The 22357-nt window shown below is 43.2% G+C and overlaps 1 protein-coding gene across 2 annotated transcripts in view; it reads right to left on the bottom strand.

Moving 5' to 3' along the window:
- The window catches only part of LOC147114094 (uncharacterized), a 28285-nt gene extending 6168 nt beyond the window's left edge, over nt 1-22117 (bottom strand). Inside the window, exon 1 of one of the 2 annotated variants that reach the window (XM_085995696.1) lies at nt 21949-22117. In XM_085995696.1, coding sequence (XP_085851822.1) covers nt 21949-22033 — 85 coding nt within the window. In that variant the 5' untranslated portion in view covers nt 22034-22117. Of the gene's footprint in view, nt 1-21850; nt 21870-21948 lie in introns of those variants that run through there. The other variant, XM_085995697.1, reaches the window with a different exon arrangement.
- Nucleotides 22118-22357: the final 240 nt, after the last annotated feature.

The following is a 22357-nucleotide window of genomic DNA, read 5'->3' as shown; positions in this document are numbered from 1 at the left end:
TCGGACACAGGCTGCGCTGTGGACCCCCGCACCACACAACCTCCCACCCCCCCCATAGCTGGCAATAAATGAAATCCGTGGAACTGACAGAAACTTCTGGACCTGAAAAACTAATTTTTACATTTGTGGAATGTCAAATTTCTCCATTATGACAAAAATTAAAATTAAAAAAATATATATATTTTGTTAAAATTTGTTCATGATATTTCAGCTTCTACCTTACCCCCATATGAAAGTTCCAATCTTTATTTCGTGCTCTGTAACATTTAAGTGAGGATAAAAGCTGCGTTTTATTTCCTGGTTTGCTGTCCGAGAATTCTTCAATGTGATTGGCTGCTTAGACAGCTTGATGATATCAATGTTGTATCACTATAGGAATCCCCTATTCACAGTGCTACAATCAATTATATGTCAAGAAATCTCAAGTTTTTGCCGCAGTGATAGCAAGATCTCTGTGGGCAGCTTTCTTCGAGGTCAACGCCGAGCGCAAATTATGGGCCATGGTGTAATTTCACGAGCCTGCTATGCATCACCATCCACCCAGGTAGCAAAAAAAATGACAGCACATATGAACCACACCTCTTCCCACAGATTCACCTACACAGAATTATCTAGAAACAAGATGGAATGTGTAAAGTAAGCAACGTACTTACTAGTTTAAGATGGTTTGGAAAACTACTTGAATTCTACTCTTGCATTTTAGGATGTTGCTGCAACCTCTTGCAAAACATTCCGTTTTACAAAATCCAATTTAACACAAAAATTAATTACATCATAAAAGTGCAAGAAGAATCATCCAAATTCACAATGTAAGTTACATCCTTGCATACACTCCCACCATTTCAATTAACAAATTTATCTTCATCAAGGTAGAATCTTTAAGTAGAAAAGTAGAAAATACCTTTCTACTTTTGGGGGATCCAGTACAAGTGATATACAGAATAAATGTTTTTGCACTTTGTCCCAATCTCCTCAGAAGGGTCCTTTCCCAGTCATTCATATCCAAACTGGTATGAATTAATTTTTCCACACCAGTTATTCCAAAGGCCTCTTTACAAATCTGCCTTGAGGACTCAACCCCACTAACTTTGCTTGAGACTGCCCGTACACTTATTTTAACTAGGGCTTTTACCACCAGAGAAGACATCAACTTGCATTTATGCAGCATCTTTAATGTAGAAAAAGTCACAAAATGTTTCACAGATTCAAAATGAACACTAAGCCAAAAGGAGGAGATATTAGGAATGGTGACCAAAAACTTGGTCAAAATCGTGCATATTAAGGAGGGGGGGCAGGTAGAGCGCTGTAGGGATTTAGGGAGGGAATTCCAGAGCATTGGGCCCAAGCGCCTGAAAGCACACCTGCCAATGATGGTGCAAAGGAAGGGTGTGCCCAAGATGCCAAAGTCAGAGGAATGTTCCAGGGAAGGGGGTTATAGAGATGGAGAAGGTGAGATATTGGAAGAGGCAAGGCCACAAATAGATTTAAACACAAAAATGAGAATATTACATTTAAGGTGTTGGTAGACCAGGAGCCAATACAGGACAGTGGTGATGGAGAGACACTTGGTATGGGATAGAATATGGGCAGTAGAGTTTTAGTTGACCTAAAATTTACAGAGCATGCGGATGAGAGGCCAGCTAGGAGACCAATGTAGTAGTCGAGTCTGGAAGTGACAGGGGGATAGATGAGGGTTTTAATGCCAGATGGGCTGAGGTAGGAGAAGGCGATGTTACAGAGATGGAAATAGGCAGTCTATGTAATGAAGAGGACTTGGAGTTGGTAGCTCAACTCAGAGTCGAATAGGAAACCAAATTTGCAAACAGTCTGGTTCAGTCTGACAACGCAAAGGCAGTGGAGGAGTCAAGAGAGATGGTGGTTGGTGTCAGTACACAGGTGGAAGCTGACCTCCATGTACATAGATAATGTTGCCAAGGGGCAGCATGTAGATGAGTAAGAGCTGATCAGAGAGAGCCAGCATGGATTTGTAAAAGGTAGGTCATGCCTGACAAACCTGATTGAACTTTTTGAAGTGGTTACTAAAGTAGTGGACAGAGGAATGTCTATGGATCTTATTTATATGGACTTCCAGAAGGCATTTGATAAAGTCCCTTATAAGACACTGTTAACTAAGTTGAAACCCATGGAACTGAAGGCAAATTATTGACCTGGTTAGGAAATTGGCTGAACGACAGGAGACAGAGAGTAGGGGTAATGGGTAGGTACTCTATTTGGCAGGATGTGACCAGTGGTGTCCCGCAGGGATCTGTGTTGGGGCCTCAACTATTCACAGTATTTATTAACGACTTAGATGATGGGATAGAAAGCCACTTATCCAAATTTGCTGATGGCACAAAGATAGGCGACATTGTAGGCAGTGTAGATGAAAGCATAAAATTACAAAGGGATATCGACAGGTTAAGTGAATGGGCAAAACTGGCAAATGGATTTCAATGTAGGCAAATAAATGTGAGATCATCCACTTTGAACCTAAAAAGGATACTTTCTAAATGTGAAAAGCTAAAAACAGTGAAGGTCCAAAGAGGTTTGGGGGTACAGGTACGTAGATCATTAAAATGCCATGAACAGGTACAGAAAATAATCAAGCTCATGGGATGCTGGCTTTTATATCTGGAGGACTAGAATACAAGGGGGTAGAAGTTATGCTGCAGCTATACAAAGTCCTGGTTAGACCGCACTTGAGCAGTTCTGGGCAGCACAACCTAGGAAGGATATATTGGCCTTGGAGAGAGAGTGCAGCGTAGGTTTACCAGAATGATACCTGGACTCCAAGGGTTAAATTAAAAGATTACACAAATTAGGGTTGTATTCTTGGAATTTAAATGGTTAAGGGGTGATTTGATCAAAGTTTTCAAGATATTAAAGGAAACAGATAGGGCAGAGCGAGAAAAACAATTTCTGCTGGTTGGGGAGTCTAGGACTAGAGGGGGCATGGTCTAAAAATTAGAGCCAGACCGTTCAGGAGTGAAATTAGGAAACACTTCTACACACACAGAGTGGTAGAAGTTTGGAACTCTCTTCCGCGAACAGTAATTGATGCCAGATCAATTGTTAATTTTAAATCTGAGATTGATAAATTTTTGTTAATCACAGGTATTAAGGGATGTGGGGCAAAGGCGGGTATATGGAGTTAGGTCACAAATCAGCCATGATCTCACTGAATGGCGGACTAAATGTCCTACTCCTGTTCCTATGCTCCGAAGAGGATGGGGGCAAGGATAGATCCTTTGGGGCTCCAAAGGTAACAGTGCGGGATGGGAAGAGGTCATTACTAGAGGTGCTTTGGCTACGATCGGATAGGCAAGAGTGGAACAAAACAAGGGTAGTTCCACTGAACTGAATAATGGTAGAGGTGCTTAAGGAAGATGGTAGCATTAGTCGAGTTAAAGGCTGCAGAGGTCAAGGAAGAATAATGTACCATGGTCACAGTCACAATGTCCTTTGTGGCTTTGATTAGGACCATTTGGGTGCTGTAGCAGGGTGGAAACCTGACTACAGATTCAAACAGGGAGTTGTGGGAAAGACAGGCGTAGATTTGAGAGGTAACATGTTCAAGGGCTCTGGAGGAGGGGGTGGTGGCAAGGTTGAAGATGGGGCATTGGTTTGCAAGGACAGAGAGGTCGATGATACTATTGTTATGTAGGGAAAGAAGAGAGTATATGGGAAGGGTAACTGTGCTAAACCCACGGCATAAAAGTTTAAATCTGACTCAGACTGATCAGATGAAAGTCTCCTCTGGACAGTCTTAACCAGCTCGTGTGCTCATGATAAAATGCTACATAAATAGGAAATTCTTTCTTTCACCACATCATTCTTATGATAATGATGATGACACTTGCAATCTTCTGTAGCAAATTGGCAATTATGAAGTACTTTTAGTCAAAATAATTGTCCAATACAAATTTCATTAAAAAAAGCTCCTATAATTTTTTGGCCAAGGCAATGGATTTAGCTGAAGTTTCAGTTTGATCTACACCAGGTCACAAAACTTTCAATGTAATTCTTTAGGCATGTCACCTGTACATCTCTGATATTTCTTGTTGCTTACCTTTGCTCCTCTAATACTTCTTCCAAGGCAACCACAACAATCACATACAAATCTCAACAGGAAAACCCAATGAATCTCACGTGACTATAATCAGAGGGTTGCCAACTCTGGTTGAACATAGAGGTTTCATTACATAACCGCTCACCTCCACCCTTCTTGTCAAGTCAAACAGATTTTTTCCACCTCCATCTCTTTTTTTTAAACTAATAAACGAAAGTGTTCAAAGAAAATGAAAAAAACACTTTAATGCCTCTATGATTTTTCTCCTGGGTTGCTTGCAGCAGTGTCCTAGAGATTAATCTTTAATTCCTGGTGACTCCAGGACAATCCTGGAAGGTTGGCAACCCTAATAATCAAGGTGACCGCATAGGACAAACACTTGTTATGAAATGGGATACTTACTAGTCTTTATGGGATCATAATTCACACATTTCCCCCCCCCCACCCCACACACACACACACCCCAAGGGAAAGAAAACCAGTAGCCTTCCTATACTACGAATTGTACATTCTCATCTTACCATCAAAAGAATCAGTTACCAAAAGCTCATCATGCCGTCAGTCACACCCCTGGCAGATAGGGTTCCATTGTTAGTCAGAAGTTAGTGATTCATTAAAATCAATTAAATGTGATTAATGACCTATATCGAATCGAAGGCACAGAAACAGGCCTTTCAGCCCAACTGGTCTATGCTGGTGTTTATACTCCACACGAGCCTCTTCCCACTCTAATGACCTTTTCCCATCCTGCCCCCATATCCCTTTATTCCCTTCTCCCTCATGTATGCATCAAACCTCCCCTTAAACGCATCAATACTACCAGCTTCAACACTCCATGTGGCAGTGAGTTCCACATTATCACCACTCCGTGTAAAGAAATTCCTCCTAAATTCTTTATGTGACCTGTTAGTGGCTATCATATATTTATGTCCCCTTGTTCTGGACTCAGAACTAATAGAAACAGTTTCTCCATGTCCACCCTATGGAGCCCTTTCATAATTTTAAAGACCTCCTCTTTTCGAGAGAAAATATCCCCAGCCTGCTCAGTCTTGTCGGATTGTTGCATCCTCTCAATTCTGGAAAGATCTTCGTCAATATTTTTTGCACTTTCTCCAATGCTTCAAAGGTCTACCCAAAGTTCTCTCTAAATTTAACATGACCTCCCAGCATTGGTATTCCATTCTTCCAGAAATGAACCCCAGTACTTAGTTTGCACTCTTTATGGTCTTATCAACTTGCGTTGCTACTTCAGGTGATTTATATATCTGCATTCCCAGATCTCTTTCTCTACACCATTTAGTTTCTTACCTTCCAATGATTAAGTGGCCTCCTTATTCCTCCTACCAAAATTAACCACCTCACACTTCATTATATTGAATATCATTTGCCATTTATCCACCCACTGCAAGCCTGTTTATGTCTTCCTGTATTTGGGAGCAGTCCTCCACATTATTAGCTATACCCTCTATTTGGTATAATCTGCAAATTTCAACATCATACCTCTAATTTCTCAGTCCAAATCATTTATGTATATAAAAAAAGGAACAAACATAGAGTAGCAATATTAGAAGACTTTAATTACCCTACTATAGACTAGGAAAAACAGTGCTAAGGAAGGAGAAGAATTTCTGATATGTGCACGGGAGAACTTTATGGAGTTGATTTTCAGTGTGCCGTGAGGCGGGCTTTTAGGCGTGCGGGGGTCTAAAATCCCAAATTCGGGGGTCCCGACACCATCCCGCCTAAAACCCGCCTCCATGTAAGTTTCAAAGAAGGCGGGTACCCGCCCGCACTGAGACCCACGGCGGGAAGAGATTAGTGCCAATTAACTGCCTGTTAACAGGTAGTTAACAGGCAGTTTTTAGTCTAATCCCTATTTTGATGGTTGTCGTGTGGGATTCCCGACGGCTCCAAAACACGCCAAGTTAGAGTCGTCGGGTTGAAGGACTTGGAGGGGTCGAGATGTCGGTGTTCAGGTGAGTGATGGGTGCATGAGTGCAAAGGTAAGTGTGTTTGGTGTGTCTGAAGTGTGTAAAGAAGTTTAAATTACCTGTACTTACCTTTACAGCCTTCCTTCCTCTACGTTTCGGGAGTCCAGCATTCAGCCGGCACAGAAAGCAGAATGGCCGCGAGCTGTCAAAAGTGACAGCCTGCAGCTTTCAGTGCCGGCGAGATTTCTAACTGAGTCTGCGTAGAAGGACTCAGGTTAGAAGTAAGACTGTCAGTGCTTGACAGCTTCAAACAGCTGTGAAACACTGATATTTCATCTGTCAACACGTCTTGACAGATGAAATTTCAGTCTGTGACGTCACCTGTTGCCGGGTGGCCCTTAATTGGCCTGCTGAGCGGGCTCAACAAGGTCAATCAAGTGAAAATCACGTGGATTGGCCGCATCTCAATGGAGACGGGACTACAACCCGAAAGTTGTAGTCCCGCCTCCTTCCCGACTTCTGAATGAAAATCCAGCCCTATGTCTCCAGTCCAACAAGGGAAGACACAGTGTTAGATCTGGTTCTGGGAAATGAAGTAGGGCAAGTGGAGTGTGTTACAGGAGAAGATCATCTAGCTAACAGTGACCACAACATAATTGGGCTTAAAGTAATTATGGAAAGAGACCAGAAAATATCGAAGGTAAAAATGCACAACTAGGAAAGAGCTAATTTGAATGTTTTAAGGGACCTAGCACAGGTAGATTGGAAAAGGTGATTGCAGGGTAAAGCAGTAACGGAGCAATGGAGGGCTTTCAGGGAGGAGATAGTTCAGGTACAAACTAAGTAGATTCCTTTGAAAGGAAAAGGTAGAGCATCGAAAGCTAATGTGCCCTGGATGGCAAAGGAAATAAAAGTTAAAATAATAAACAGAAAAAGGAGGCTTATGACAAATGTCAGGAGCAAGATTCAGCTAATAACCAGGAAGCTTATGGAAAGTACAGGAGGGAATTGAAAAAGTTAATACAGGCGGCAAAGAGAGGTTACGAGAAATAATTAGCAGGCAACATTAAATTGAACCCTAAAACATTTTATAAACATATAAAGTGCAAGTGGTTTGCCAGGGAAAAAGTTGGGCCTATTAAGGACCCAAAGTGAAATCTTCACATAGAGGCAGAGGACGTGGCAAAAGTATTACATGAGTATTTTGCCTCTGTCTTCACAAAGGAAGCGGAAGATGTGAAGGTTACACTAAAAGAGGAGGGGGAAGTTATGGACAGGATAATAATAGAGCAGATATACTAAAAAGATGAGCATTACTGAAAGTTGGTATATCACCTGGTCCAGATAGAACACATCCTAGGTTGCTGAAAGAAGCAACGGTAGAAATATCAGAGGCATTGGTCACAATCTTTCAATTCTCATTGGATACAGGAGTAGTGCCGGAGGACTGGATGGTTGCTAATGTTATACCACTATTCAAGAAAGTGGAGAGGGATAAACCAGGAAACTACAGGCCAGTCAGCCTAACATCAGTGGTTATTGGAAACCATTATCAGGGACAAAATAAACTTTTATTCGACAAAGTGTCACACAGGAGGCTTAGTAAGAAGGTGGAAGCCCATGGAATTAAGGGGAAAGTAGTGGTATGGATATAAAATTAGCTCAGTGACAGGAAGCAAAGGGTGGTGCTGGATGGATGTTTGTCAGACTGGGTGTGGTGTTCCCCAAGGATCAGTTTTGGGCCCATTACTCATCGCAATTTTTATAAACAACCAAGACTTGGGTGTAGGGAGCAGCATTATAAAGTTTGCAGATGATACGAAACTTGGCGAAGTAGTTGATGATGTACATAGTTATAGGCTTCAGGATAACAGACAGAATGGTAAAATGGGCAGAAGCATGGCAGATGGAGTTCAATGCGGAGAAGTGTGAAGTGATGCACTTTTGGAGGACTAATATGGAAAGACAGTATACTATAAATGGCACAATTTTGAGCCGAGAGACCTTGGTGTCCATATACACAAATCCTTAAAAGATGGCACAGCAAGTTGATAAGGTGGTTAAAAAAGCATCTGGGTTACTTGGGTTTAAATAGAGGAATAGAATATAAAAGCAAAGAGATCATGTTAGAACTTTATACAGTAAATCACTGGTTAAACCTCAGCTGGAGTATTGTGGACAATTCTGGGCCCCACACTTCAGGAAAGATGTCATGGCATTAGAAAGGGTACTGAGGAGGTTTACCAGGATGTTACCAAGGATGACGGACTTCAGTTATGAGGAGAGGTCGGAAAAGTTAGGACTGTTCTCCTTGGAACAGAGAAGGTTAAGAAGTGATCTGATAGAGGCTTTCAAGATGATGAGAGGTTTTGATAGAGTAAATAGGGAAATAATATTCAATCTGGCAAATGGGTCAATAGCCAGAGGTCATAGATTCAAAATCACTGGAAAAGTATCTAGAGGGGAGATGGAGAATTTTTTTTTTCAGTCAGAGTTGTCAGGATCTGGAAAGGTGGTGGATGCGGATAACATAAATAATTTTTAAAAAGAGAGTTGGACAGGTAGTTGAGGATGAGGAACTTACAGGGATACAGACAAAAAGCGGGGATGTGGGACTAAGCATGAATGCTCTTTCAAAAAGAGCTAACACAGGCATGACAGGCCGAATGGCCTCCTTCTGTGCTGTAAGTTTCTATGATTCTATAGAAACACTCAGCAGGTCAGGCAGCATCTGTGGAAAGAGGAATGTAGGGTTAACACTTCAAGTCAATAACAATGTCAGAACCCTGTTGTTATTTCAGATTTCCAGCATCTGCAGTATTTTTTTTCGTTTATGTATACAGTGAACAACAGTGGTCCCAGCAGGGATCCCTGCAGGACACCACTTTCCACCTTCTGCCAGTCGGAGAAATCTCCCTTTAACTCCTACTCGGATTTCTGTTTTGTAGCCATCTTCCAATCCATTCTTCTACCTTGACTCCACAGGAGTCGCTTATTGTGGCACCTTATCGAAGGCCTTCTGAAAGTCCATGTATACCACATCTACTACATTGCCCTTTACTACTCGGTTACTTCAAAGAATTTAATAGGGTTGGTTAAACCTGACATTTTTAGAAATGCATGCTGACTTTTTTTTTAAATTTCATTCTCCATCTCTAGATGTTTAGTTGTCTGATCTTTTAGCAGGATGATCGACCCGAGATGTTAATCTGACCTTTTGTGCTGAGTGGTTCCAGCATTTCCTGTTTTTATTCATGTCACACTCTTCTTTTCCCCTATCCTAAGAGATGGAAGGAAAGAAACCCTTCAATCAAAGATTACTCCCTATGTTTCCAAAGTGATCATAACTATCAACTCAAATGTACTCATCCTTGGCACAGCTCATCACTATATCAATGCCTGCTTTTTAAATAGCTCTTACAATTTACAAGAACAAGATTGCAGATCAACAAGGTACTACCTGGGACATTTCTGATGCAAAGCATTCCTTTTTACCCAAGATAGTCAACAAAATGAAGTTGGTACACACTTGCAATGAAATCCATCTAGTCCATTGTCTGTGATTAGAGTATTTGGTTTTCTTTGAAACCGATGTAAAGTAAGTAGTTTAATTTAAATAAACGCAACATACACTGCTTGAGCAACTCAATTTCCATAATGCTCAATTCAGGACTGTGCATATCAAGGCCAAGATTGTTTCCTTGTATTACCTCAGCTTTCACAATACACCAAATGTTCAAACACTGGCAAATAAGGTTTGCTGGCGCCTTTTAGCACTATACGGGGTTATTCTCCAGTGCAGTAGAAAATTGACATTACACAGCTATTCACACATAGCAGAGTATATTACTGCTAGAGCTGAATAAACTCATTCATGCATTGCCCCTAGGTTTTAGACCTCAGTAATAGACCACAACTATTTACTTCATGCTTTTTACAAAAATATCACTGTTTATAGAAGAGCGTGGCTTGAGCCAGACAGCATGATATTCGAGCCTGTCTCAATGGCATGAACAGTTTAACATATCCAGTGACAGACTACTATTTAAATACAGAAAAGTACACTAGTGTTAAAGTTACCTAAACCTACTTTCCCAACCCTTCCCTCCCCCCAAAAAATATTAGCAAGGATCTGCACACTGCTTTACTTCAGCAGTTTATACAATCATCTCAATCCATACAGCTGCATTATATCCTTTTAAACATAAGCCATTAAAATTAGTGACAAACATGCAACCACATATTTTACTCTGCATCGTCTGCTACTGGTGCTAGTTTTGCATCAGCTTTCTATATCCCACAATCACCGCTTTGTGTGCATGCAGTGAGCCACAATCACATTAAACACCAACAATATTCTACCCACTTCCAAAAAAACACCTCTGAGGGACTGATTGATTGGAAGGGAGATGGGATACAAGACTAATGGACTGCAGTTTAATAAATTGCACAAGGCATAAACAAGTTTAAAAAGTAGCCCAATTGATATACAGGTATAACCAAATGGTCAATATACGAGAAGGCAGCAATTGCTGATGTGCACTGCTGACCTCATGGCCCACAATGTGTATTGTACATCTGACTGACACTTTATAGAGCTGCTCAGCCTCGCCACCTTGATGCACTGCTCAGGATGTTAATGCTTTTGTTTTGTTCCAACATTCTGTGTGGAGTGCTGCTTAGCTGTTCAAGTACTAATGAGCTCTCAACAGCACTGCACAGCAATCATTCTCTGGAATCTTTATAGTTAAAAACAAAACAGCTAGAAATGCCAGCAGGTCAGTCAGCATCTGAACAAGGGCCACAGAAATTAAAAATGTTGGGATGAGGCAGATTGACACTTGGATGGGAAGCCCTTTGTCAGAGCACCGTGCTGGCAGGGAGAGTCTACACCCTTGAATGTGTAGTCAACATTCCATTACTATCAAGCCCAGACACAAACATATAAATTAGAATATTTTAGAATGCTTACTGTACTTAGACAACTGTAGTAAAAGATATCAGCATTGAATTAAACTTTAAAGCCTTGCTGGTGCACCCAGTTGGAAAGTCTTTTCTGCTTTCAATTTTGCACTATTGCATAACCAGCCCAAGGATTGTCTCGGTTTTTAAACAAATTCATTTATAAGAGACTAAATAGAACTCGACTTTACAGAATCATACAGCACAGAAGGAGCCCATTCGGCCCATCGTGCCAGCTCTTTGAAAGAGCGATCTAATTGGTCTCACTCCCCCCCACTCGTTCCTCATAGCCCTGTAAATGTTTATTTTTCAAGTATACATCCAATTCCCTTTTGAAAGTTGTTATTGAATCTGCTTCCACCACCCTTTCAGTAAGTGCATTTCAGATCCATCATAACTCACTGGGTAAAAAAATTCTGATCTCCCCTCGGGTTCTTCTGCCAATGATCTTAAATCTGTGTCCTCTGGTTACTGACCCGGTCATTCGTGAAAACAGGTTCTCCTTATTTACTCTTTCCAAAACCCCTCAATTTGGAACACCTCTAATAACTCTCCCCTTAATCTTCTCTGGGTTGCTAGATATCACACAACCAAATGTGCCTTCAACTCGAGACATAAAATAATGCAGTTGTACAATATTAATTCATATTTTCTTTCTAACTACAACAAATATTTGTGATACAACAAGACTTAAGTATCTGAGTAACATTACACTGATGGTTAACTCAGTTATAACAATAATTCTATATTCTGCACTATGGTATCTATTATTTAACTAATAACAAACAAGGCACATGAATGTCTTGATTATGAACCTCATCCCCAAATTATGAATATTCTGTCATTTGGTATTTCAGTAGATTACATAATGGCCCAGGTTTGGTTGGAACGGGGTATCTCGTGACACGCCCCATTAATTAGACTTTTCTCTCACCCTTCAGCTCCAAGAATGCTTGTGCCGCAAATGCGAGCTGCTAACAGGGCTTCTGACATCTTGGTGAATCATGGAACCAACAGTTTATCTCCTTAACCAGTGAGATTTAAGGATAAAGAGAGGAGGAAATAGGGTGAATTTGAGTCAAATTAGGTACAGAAAGAGAGAGGGGGGAACGAGAGACTGGATTGAGAGAGAGAGAAAAGGAAAAGTAAGAAAGAAAAATAAAATTTTAAATTTTAAAAATCTCAACAACAATGGAGGAATGAGATTTCAGTTTCAATTGTTCCTTTTCAGGGCCAGAGATTGATTAGCATTGCAGGAATATAAATTCTTCATCAAAAGGGTCCTTCTGCTGTTAAGTTCCAGCCTTAACTTTCTGGGGCAAGTTTCATTGGCAATTAATGTAAAAATGCACCAATCTTCTGAAACTCACAGGGAGGTTGACGACAAGCTGCTGTTTTTGCGAAGCTAACTGCGAAGCGGCACAAATCGTCCAGCAATTTGTGCCATCAGCCGTGACTCAGTTGGTAGCACTTTTGTCTCGGAGTCAGAAGATTGTGGGTTCCAGTCCCATTCCAGAAAGCGGAGCACAAAATCGAGGCTGACACTCCAGTGCAATACCAAGGAAATGCTGCAATGTCGGAGGGGCCGTCTTTCAGATGAAATGTTAAACCAAGTTCCCGTCTGCCCTCTCAGATGGGCCATGGCACTATTTCAAAGAGCAGAGGAGTTCTCTCCAGTGTCCTTCAATCGACATCACTAAAAAACAGGTTATTTGGTCATTATTACATTGCTGTTTGTGTAATCCTGTGCGCAGATTGGCTGCCACGTTTCTTACATTACAACACTTCAAAAGTAAGTCATTGGCTGTAAAGCACTTTGGGACGTCTTGAGGTCATGAAAGGCGCTTTATAAATACATACAAGTCTTTCTTTTTTACCTCTCCCTCACCACAAATTGCTGGACGATTTACGCATTAATGACAGCCTGTACATTAAACTCTTTTTTCCAGCAAATTCTGGGCCTATAAACTACTACAAACGGATGCAGTGCAAACAATGGCAGTTGCACCAACAATAGACAGAATCACAGCACACATTCCAGGGGCTTTATGAAACTGATAATCAGAGCATTAATATTTCAGCAATCTAATGCCCAATATTGTAGCTGTAGTTTAAAGTTAAATAAACTCATGGGACACTTCACATATTTCTATTATAGATCATAGAGAGGTACAAACATATACCTAGGACAAGGTGCAAACTTTTACCGAGGACAACTGGACAAAGGATTTTTTAAAAATAGTAACAGACCCCCAAATTTCAAATGTTGCAAGCCCAGTTGGCTAACTCTTTGTCATTGCGACAACAAATGCCTGCTCTGATGTTCACCTAGTAAGAACATTCTAAAACTTTACCACAGGAAGATTACTGGCTTTAGGACAGAAAGACTAAACTTGATTTCACCAACATACAATTCATAACAAAAACATTCCCCCCCACCCCCACAACCACTTTTAAGTTATAGATTTACTTAAGAGACATGCAGCAGAGGGTTTCTTTGCAGTACAGCACCAGATATGTTGCATTTTATTGATGGTTTAACGAGTGATATGCTCCCCCTCCCATTACACTATGTACTTGTTAAAATATAACAGATACTCAGCAAACAAAATAGACCCAAGATGGTTAACAAAATAACCCCTGCATTCTCAATGCTGTGGAGCAGACACACCAATCTGACTGCTGACCACCCAACTTCCCTTCCTGCCCCCATACTCGCTGATATTGTAAATGGTTCCCTCTACTCAAGTACTGCCCCACCCCCTTTCTAATCTCCCGTCATCACTGCCACCCACCCCTCAAAAAAACCATCATTGACCGCTCTGGCCTTGCAAACTAACACCCCATCTCCAAACTCCCTTTCAAAACTTCCACAAAAGTCCTTGAACATGTTGTCGCCTCTTAAATCCGTGCCCATCTTTACCACAACTCCCATGTTTGAACCTCTCCAATTGGGTTTCTGCCCCTTCCACACCACTGAATCGGCCATAATCAAAGTCACAAATGACATCCTATGTGACTATGACAGTGGTACACTATTCCTCCTCATCCTTCTCTATCTGCATGCAGCCTTTGACATGTCTGACCATTATCCTCCTCCAATGCCTCTCCTCCGTTGTCCAGCTGAGTGCGACTGCCCTCTTCTATTTCCACTCTTACCTATCCAGTGGTAGCCAGAGAATCTCCTGCAATAGTTTCTCTTCCCACCCCTGTACTGTTACCTCTGGAGTCCCCAAGGATTTGTCCTTGTTCCCCCTCTTATTTCTAATCTACATTCTGTCCCTCAGCATCATTCTAAAACACAACGCCAGGTTCCACACGTACGCTGACAACACCCAGCTCTACCTCGCCACCACCTCTCTTGACCCCTTCACTGCTTGTGTTCTCAGACTGCTTGTTTGACATCCAGTCTGAGATGAGACAAAATTTCCTCCAATTAAACATTTGGAAGGCTGCAGATATTGTCTCTGGCCCCCGCCACAAACTCCATTCCCTAGTATCTGTATCGGCTGAACCAGACTGTTCGGAACCTCAGAGTCCTATCTGACCCCGGGCTGAGCTTCCGACAACATATCCTCTCCATTACCAAGACCGCCTACTTCACGTCCGTAAGATCGCCGGTCTCCGCCCCTGCCTCAGCCCATCTGCTGCTGAAACTCACATCCGTGCTTTTGTTATCTCCAGATTCAACTGTTCCAATTTTCTCCTGGCAGGCCTCCCATCTCGCACCCTCCATACGCTTAAGTTCATCCAAAATTCTGCTGCCCGTATCCCAACTCATACCAGGTCCCGTTCATCCATCACCCCTGTGCATGAGGAGGTTACAGAGATAGGGAGGGGGGCGAGGCCATGGAGGGATTTGAAAACAAGTATGAGAATTTAGAGTCATTTAAACTAATTGGTAGAACGATTACAGGGGATTTGAGGAGAATTTTTTTCACCCAGAGGGTGGTGGGGGTCTGGAACTCACTGGCTAAAAGGGTGGTAGAGGCAGGAACCCTCATTGCATTTAAAAAGTGCATAGATGGGCACTTGAAGTGCTGTGGCCTGCAAGGTTATGGATCATGAACTGGAAAGTGGGATTAGGCTGGATAGCTTTTTCGGCCGGCACAGACACAATGGGCCTTCTTCTGTGCCGTAAACTTCTATGAATTGAGGCTTTGCAGGTCCTGGAGCCAATGTAGGTCAGCGAGCACGGGATCGGGTCGGCCACCAGAGGATTGCGGCTGGCCTCAGCGTCATCAGTGGGGTGGGGGGCAGGGGGAGGCTTCATGGTGGGGATCGGAGGCCTGGGAAGGCGATTGGAGGTCTTGTGAGGGGGAGTGGGGGTCTCCAATCGCGGAGGGTGGGTTCGTCAGGGATCCTGGATCCAGGAGGTAAGTATAAAGTCAATTCCCTCCTGGATGCAGCAGTCCCCACTTTGGTTTAACTGCTGGGTTTCACGAATTGTGTGAACACCGTCCACATGCAGTTAAAAACAAAATGGAGATGAAAAAGAGGCTACCAGCCTCATTGCAATATTTAAATTAAGGCAATGCCCCCTGGCAGCGGGTTGGCTGCATGTCCCCCGCCCCACCTCCGGCAAAACTGGAAGTGGACGGGTTGGAGGCGGGATCAGATTGGGAATCCCATTTTTAACAATGTAACTGCCTCCATGCTCCAAACCCACCCGTTCTTTTAGGGAAAAATTCCAGCCATGGAATCTACAGCACAGAAACAGGCCAATTGGCCCATCTGGTCAATGCCGGCGTTTATGCTCCACACGAGCCTCCTCTCAACCACTCGTCTCTAACCCTATCAACATACCCTTCTATTTCTTTCTTCCTCATGCGCTTATCTAGCTTCTGCTTAAATGCATCTATGCTATTCTCAACTACTACTTGTGGTAGTTCCACATTCTGACCATTCTTTGAGTAAAGAAGTTTCTCCTAAATTCCCCATTACATTTTTTTGGTAACTATCTTACATTTATGAGCCTTTTAATGACTATTTTATATTTATAAATACAGGTAGACTATCCTTTATCCGAAAACCTCGGGACCAGCCGTGCTTCGGTTTTAGGAAAATTTCGGATTTCGGAAGGTGCGCGAAAACACTTCGGTTTTCAGAGGTAATTCGGTTTTCGGGAGTGCGGATAAAGGATACACTATCCCTTATCCGAAAGGGTGGGATAAATAACGACTATAAATACTGTAGTTACAGGGATAAATACTGTAGTACAGTTTATTTGTAAGGAAAACATTCAGTAAAACTTCAAACATGTACAGGTACAAACTAAGCTAAATACCTGTAAGTCGTGCGCCACTCTGGTCATGTCGTGCGCACGACTTACGCTGACCGAAAAAACCTTCGGTTTTTAGAGGGTTTCGGTTTTCGGAAGTCCGGATAAAGGGTAGTCTACCTGTACAACTATTTATATTATATCAATGCTGATGTAGCAGCTTACACTATTTGTAAAAACCAGCACCAAAGCACGCTTTAGAAATGAGCTTTTGCTTCAGTGCCATACTTCTACACTTCAACCGGAAAGGCTTACACTGAAAAACATACTATACTTATAACAGCACAACGCTACCAGTGTAAAAGCAGATCTGAGCTCAAGTCGGCTGTCAGGTAGCCTGTGCTTTATATTGATTTTTTTCAATTTTGCTATTTCCAGTACAATTACCACAGAAACTAACTGCAGGGGTTTTAAATTGGCTGAACACGTCACAATGTGAGGTTTCTTTATGGAGTCATATGACTCAAAGTATTGCAAAAAAAACTCCCTGGAAAGATCAAGTTAATTAAATTACTAAAAGTCACAGAAAGCTTCTGAAACAAGGCATTTAAAAAGTATTTTAACCTAATAGCCTTGTTGCTACAACTTGCACACGTAATATAGAATGCATTCTTATAACAATCGACTTTCCTACAAAAACGTTGCCCGACAATGGGATCCGTCTTGACAAAGGGTTTCGACCTGAAACGTTGACTCTATTTCTCTCTCCACGGATGTTGCCTGGCCTGCTGAGTTTTTCCAGCATTTTCTGTTGTTATATGGGATCCTTCAGCTTAGTTCACTCGTTGAAAACAAGATAACTTTTCTTAATTGGGTGTGCAGGCAATAACTAGTCATCCCAGTTTATTTTGGCCCGGAATTTGCAGTCTTGATGACGGCAAACCGGCAGTTGCCTTTAAAACTGACCGCAACTTCAGGATTTAGCGCATGCACAGCCTAATGCAGAAATCCTGAAGTTGCGATCTGTCATTCACTGCTCCTTCACAGGCTGCATCATGCATGCCCCACCCTCACCCACAGAGCCGGCAATCAGTGAAATCTCTCAAATCATGGAAACTAATGAAAACTTCGGCTCTTCCACAGTAATTACACTGTTAAATACCCCATTAAAAGCTAGACCCAAAAGGATTAAGTGTAACTGGGGTTTTAACAGCGTATTGACTGGTGAACAAAGGTTATGGCTCTGAAAAACTAATTTTAATTTTGTGTGGTGTCAAATTTATCAATTTTAATTAAAAAATTTAAATTAAGCAGCTTTAAAAAAATTAATTTTGTTCATCTTTATTTCAGGTTTGCCTTTTCCCCTTGTGAGAGTCCCAATCTTTGCTTTGCTCTCTAACATTTTTAAAAAGTTAGAATTTTAAGAGCTTACCCATTTCCTTGTTTGCTGTGTGAGAATTCTGCGTTTTGATTGGCTGTTTAGACAGTTTGTTACTGTCACAGCAGCTGGCACTATGGGATTCTCACTATACTACGTTGATTTGAATTACGCATCGGAAAACCCGAACTTCACGACACAGAGATCGCAAGATCTTTGTGCGAAGCTTACTTTGGGGTCAGCAGCAAATGCCTTTGCTTCAGTAGTGGGGAAAATGCTAGAGTCCATTATAAAGGACTAGCTGGGGAGCCCCGCGTTGCGAGGGCAATTTTGGGGCGCTTGGTCTCCCTGCCCCTGTGTGTCCCCCCTCTCCCTGTCATGTCCTCTCCCTCCCCTCCCCTCTCTCTCCCTCCCCTCCCTCCTCTCCCTCCCCTCCCCTCTCTCTCCCTCCCCTCTCTCCCTCCCTCCCCTCTCCTCTCCCTCCCTCCCCTCCTCTCCCTCCCTCCCCTCCCTCCCTCCCCTCCTCCCTCCCCCACTCCCCTCCCTAGCGCCCGAGGTCCGGTGCCGTTGCGATAGCGGGAATGCTGAGCGGCGGCCGGCAGCGGGCTCTCGCGGTCAGTGCGGGTGGCGCATGCGCGGTCAGTGCGGGCGGCGCGAGGCGGCCGTTAGCGAGCGGGAAACTTCGGGCGGCCCGCCCGCGCTACGGCACCGTGAAAGCTGAGAGGGGGAAGTAGAGAGAGACAGAGAGGGAAGAGGAGAAGGAGAGAGAGGGAAGAGGAGAGAGGGAAGAGGAGAAGGAGCGAGAGGGAAGAGGAGAAGGAGAGAGAGAGAGGGAAGAAAGAGAGAGAGAGAGAAATTTTTTGAGCTTCAGGCCCCGAGTCCCCCCTGCGCGAGGGTGAGGAGGAGGGGGGGGGGGTTGCTAAACACAATATAAAACTCAAATAAATTGTTAATTAATTCCCTAACACATAATTCAAATATTTACCTTACTTCCCTAACACACTGAAAGTGTGGGGAAAAAATTGTGAAAAATCAAGATGGCGGCCACTCACCTCGGTTCAGAAGGATAAGGCCCGCCCACACACGCACCGATTGGTCGACCGGTCAGGTCACCGAAGCGTAGGATTGGTCAATCGTCGAGTCACTCGACACTCGACTGTAGGAAGGAACCCGCCGTCCGATTGGTTGACCTCGACGTCACACGGTCGCTAATGAGATGCTAATGAGCGGAAGGCTGAACGTTTTTCGGATACCGCGGGCGCGGTTTTTGTCCGGCCAAAACGTAAATACGCCTATGACCGGTCCGGAATCACAAGCTTTCTTTTGCGGCGACGCACGCGTCGGTACGCTCTGTAACTTTCAAACGTATAGAGAACAGACAGACAGACATCAGGACAGACGGACAGAAGAGCCGCTTTATATATATAGATGTAATAGCAGAGCACTTGGAAAAAAGTGACCGGATCAGACAAAGTCAACATGGCTTTACAAAAGGTAAATCGTGCTTGACTAATCTACTGGAATTTTTTGAGGATGTAACTGGTAAAACAGATAAGGGAGAACCAGTGGATGTGGTGTATTTGGATTTTCAAAAGGCTTTCGATAAGGTCCCGCATAAGAGATTAGCGTGTAAAATTAAGGCACATGGGATTGGGGGCAAGGTATTGACTTGGATAGCAAACTGGTTGGCAGACAGAAAGCAAAGAGTTGGAATAAACGGCTCTTTTTCCGAGCGGCAGGCAGTGACTAGTGGGGTACCGCAGGGATCGGTCCTTGGACCCCAGCTATTCACAATATATATTAATGATCTGGACGAGGGAACTAGATGTAATATCTCCAAGTTTGCAGACGACACAAAGCTGGGTGGGCGTGTGTGCTGTGAAGAGGATGCCGAGAAACTCCAGTATGATTTGGACAGGTTGGGTGATTGGGCAGAAGCATGGCAGATGCAATAGAACGTGGATAAATGTGAGGTTATCCACTTTGGTGTCAAAAACAGGAAGGCAGATTATCTAAATGGCAATAGATTGGGAGAAGGGGAAGTGCAATGAGACCTGGGCGTCCTTGTGCACCAGTCGCTGAAAATAAGCATGCAGGTGCAGCAGGCGGTTAAGAAGGCAAATGGTGGCCTTCGTAGTGAGAGGGTTTGAGTACAGGAACAAGGATGTCTAGCTGCAGTTGTACAGGGCCTTGGTGAGGCCACATCTTGAGTATTGTGTGCAGTTTTGGTCGCCTTATCTGAGGATGTTCTTGCCATGGAAGGAGTGCAGCAAAGATTCACCAGACTGATACCTGGGATGGCAGGAATGACGTATGAGGAGAGATTTGGTCTATTGGGCTTGTACTCGCTGGAGTTTAGAAGAATGAGAGGTGATCTCATCGAAATTTATAAAATTCTAACAGGACTAGACAGACTAGATGCTGGAAGGATGTTCCCGATGGTCGGGGAGTCCAGAACCAGGGGTCACAGTCTAAGGATAAGGGGTAAGCCATTTAGGACTGAAATGAGGAGGAATTTCTTCATCCAGAGAGTGGTGAACCTGTGGAATTCTCTGCCACAGAGGGCGGTGGAGGCCAGTTCATTAAATATATTCAAGAAAGAGTTGGATATATTTCTTAAGGCTAAAGGGATCAAGGGATATGGGGAGAAAGCAGGAACAGGGTACTGAATTTGGATGATCAGCTATGATCTCATTGAATGGCGGAGCAGGCTCGAGGGGCCAAATGGCCTACTCCTGCTCCTATCTTCTATGTTTCTATGCTTCGCCGCTGACTGCAAATTTCAGGCCATTATTTTTTTTTTTTTTAAAGAGGCGTCAATAATTGATTTTGGCATACCAATATTAGCATGTGGCCAAAATTACAAGACAACCCCACTTCTAATTATGGACAAATAAGACTATTAGAAACCCACTGTCCAGAGCCCCAAACACCCCTTCCAGGTGAAACAGCGATTTACTTGTACTTCTCGCAATCTAGTATACTGTATTCGCTGCTCACGATGCGGTCTCCTCTACATTGGGGAGACCAAACGCAGATTGGGTGACCGCTTTGCGGAACACCTCCGTTCAGTCCGTAAGGGTGACCCCGAGCTTCCGGTCGCCTGGCATTTTAATTCACCGCTCCATTCCCACTCGGACCTCACCGTCCTTAGCCTCTTGTATTGTTCCACGGAAGTTCAACGTAAACTCGAGGAACAGCACCTCATCTTCCGATTAGGCACTCTGCAGCCTTCCGGACTCAATATCGAGTTCAACAATTTCAGATCATAACCTCGGCCCCATTACACATTTTTTCTTGTAATTTTCCACTCCTTCCCCCCCCCCCCTTTCCTTTTGTTTCTCTCACACCTGGCAGCTATCTCTTGCCCTGCCAATACACTTTGCACCTAATCTCAGCCTATTACCATCTCGTCTAGCTCTTTTACTGCTTTTGTTTCTTTCACTTTTGTCCGATCGCAGCCCTGCCTTCGATTTATTTTATTTTCTTTCCAGTTTTGAAGAAGGGTTCGACCCGAAACATCAACTCAAATTTTTCTCCACGGATGTTGCCTGACCTGCTGAGTTTTTCCAGCATTTTCTGTTGTTATTTCTGCAAATATAATGTACTGCCATATATTGCTACATAGAACATTTCTCAACAAGTGTTATTAAACTCATTTCTACATCTTCTTTGTGTTTTAGCACATATATTCAGTGCATATCCTGTAGCACAAGTTGACAAAAAGGTCTTAATTTGTAGACTTTGAACTTTTTCAATATTGTGGTGTGCAGAGTTTTCAGTCCATTTTTTTGCTGCTGGTGTCATTTCTTTCCATGCAGTTGGTGCATGAGCCACTGGAACAGATTGATTGTGACACAATCACAGTAGATGTGTCCATAACAAGAAATAAGTAACACGTTGTCACTATTTCCAAAAGAAAAAAAACGGCTTTAACCCCATTATTTTGTTGGAAGATAATTTGTTTGAAATACCAAAAAATAAAAGTCAGAATACTTATTTCAAGTACCACAGTGAATACAACTGACTTAATGTTTTAACTTTTACACAACCTCATGCCATAATAATCAGGCTTGGGAAGAGTTTAAAAAAAAACCCGAATGATTCTTTCTTTTAAAGATTCAACATTTCAAGTCAGGAATTTCAGGCTGTAAAAATTGTCCGCACCACCACCCAAATTTAGCCCTTAAAATGAATCTGAACCGACCCAAACCAAACTCTTGCACCCCCAAACCCCAGCCCAAACCCTCCCCGATCCGACTCTACCGCCTTCGCGGACTCACACCGACCCAGATGTTAAATTGGGCTCCGGCCGGGCCGACGATGATGATGATGATAATGATGATCTCCTGGCACTGCGAGCCCACTCCGCGCTCCCCTCACTCACCGTTCCTCATCTGACAATCGACAACAACGGCGGCGATCAAGCCGAGCGCGAACGCCCACACCCCGAGCCCAGCTCGCGCCTCCATCTTCCACAATGCGTGCAGCCCCGCCAGTGACGTCACCGGCCCGGCCCCGCCCCTTCTCCCCAGCCTGAGCGGCCGACAAAGACTGATCTGTCTGGGCGGCTCTCCCGTCATCCGCGTCCAGCTTCCCAACTCCCGGGAGCCGTCCGGGCGCGTTCGTTCCGGCTCCTACCTATTTTTACTTAATCATAAGGCGGCGTTTTAAGTATAACAGTAAATTGTCCTACGGAAGTTATTTACATAAAATATAGCAAAAATGCCATGTCGTGCATTTTGCGTACCACGAACTGTTTTAGAAAACATGCATGGGTTAAAAAAAATACATAT

Source organism: Somniosus microcephalus, chromosome 8 (assembly GCF_052327205.1).
Source record: "Somniosus microcephalus isolate GS21.2 chromosome 8, FLI_Smic_1.0, whole genome shotgun sequence".
In the NCBI taxonomy this organism is placed as follows: Eukaryota; Metazoa; Chordata; class Chondrichthyes; order Squaliformes; family Somniosidae; genus Somniosus; species Somniosus microcephalus.
Note: the sequence above shows the minus strand (reverse complement) of the source record. Positions and strands in the feature narration are given on the sequence as shown.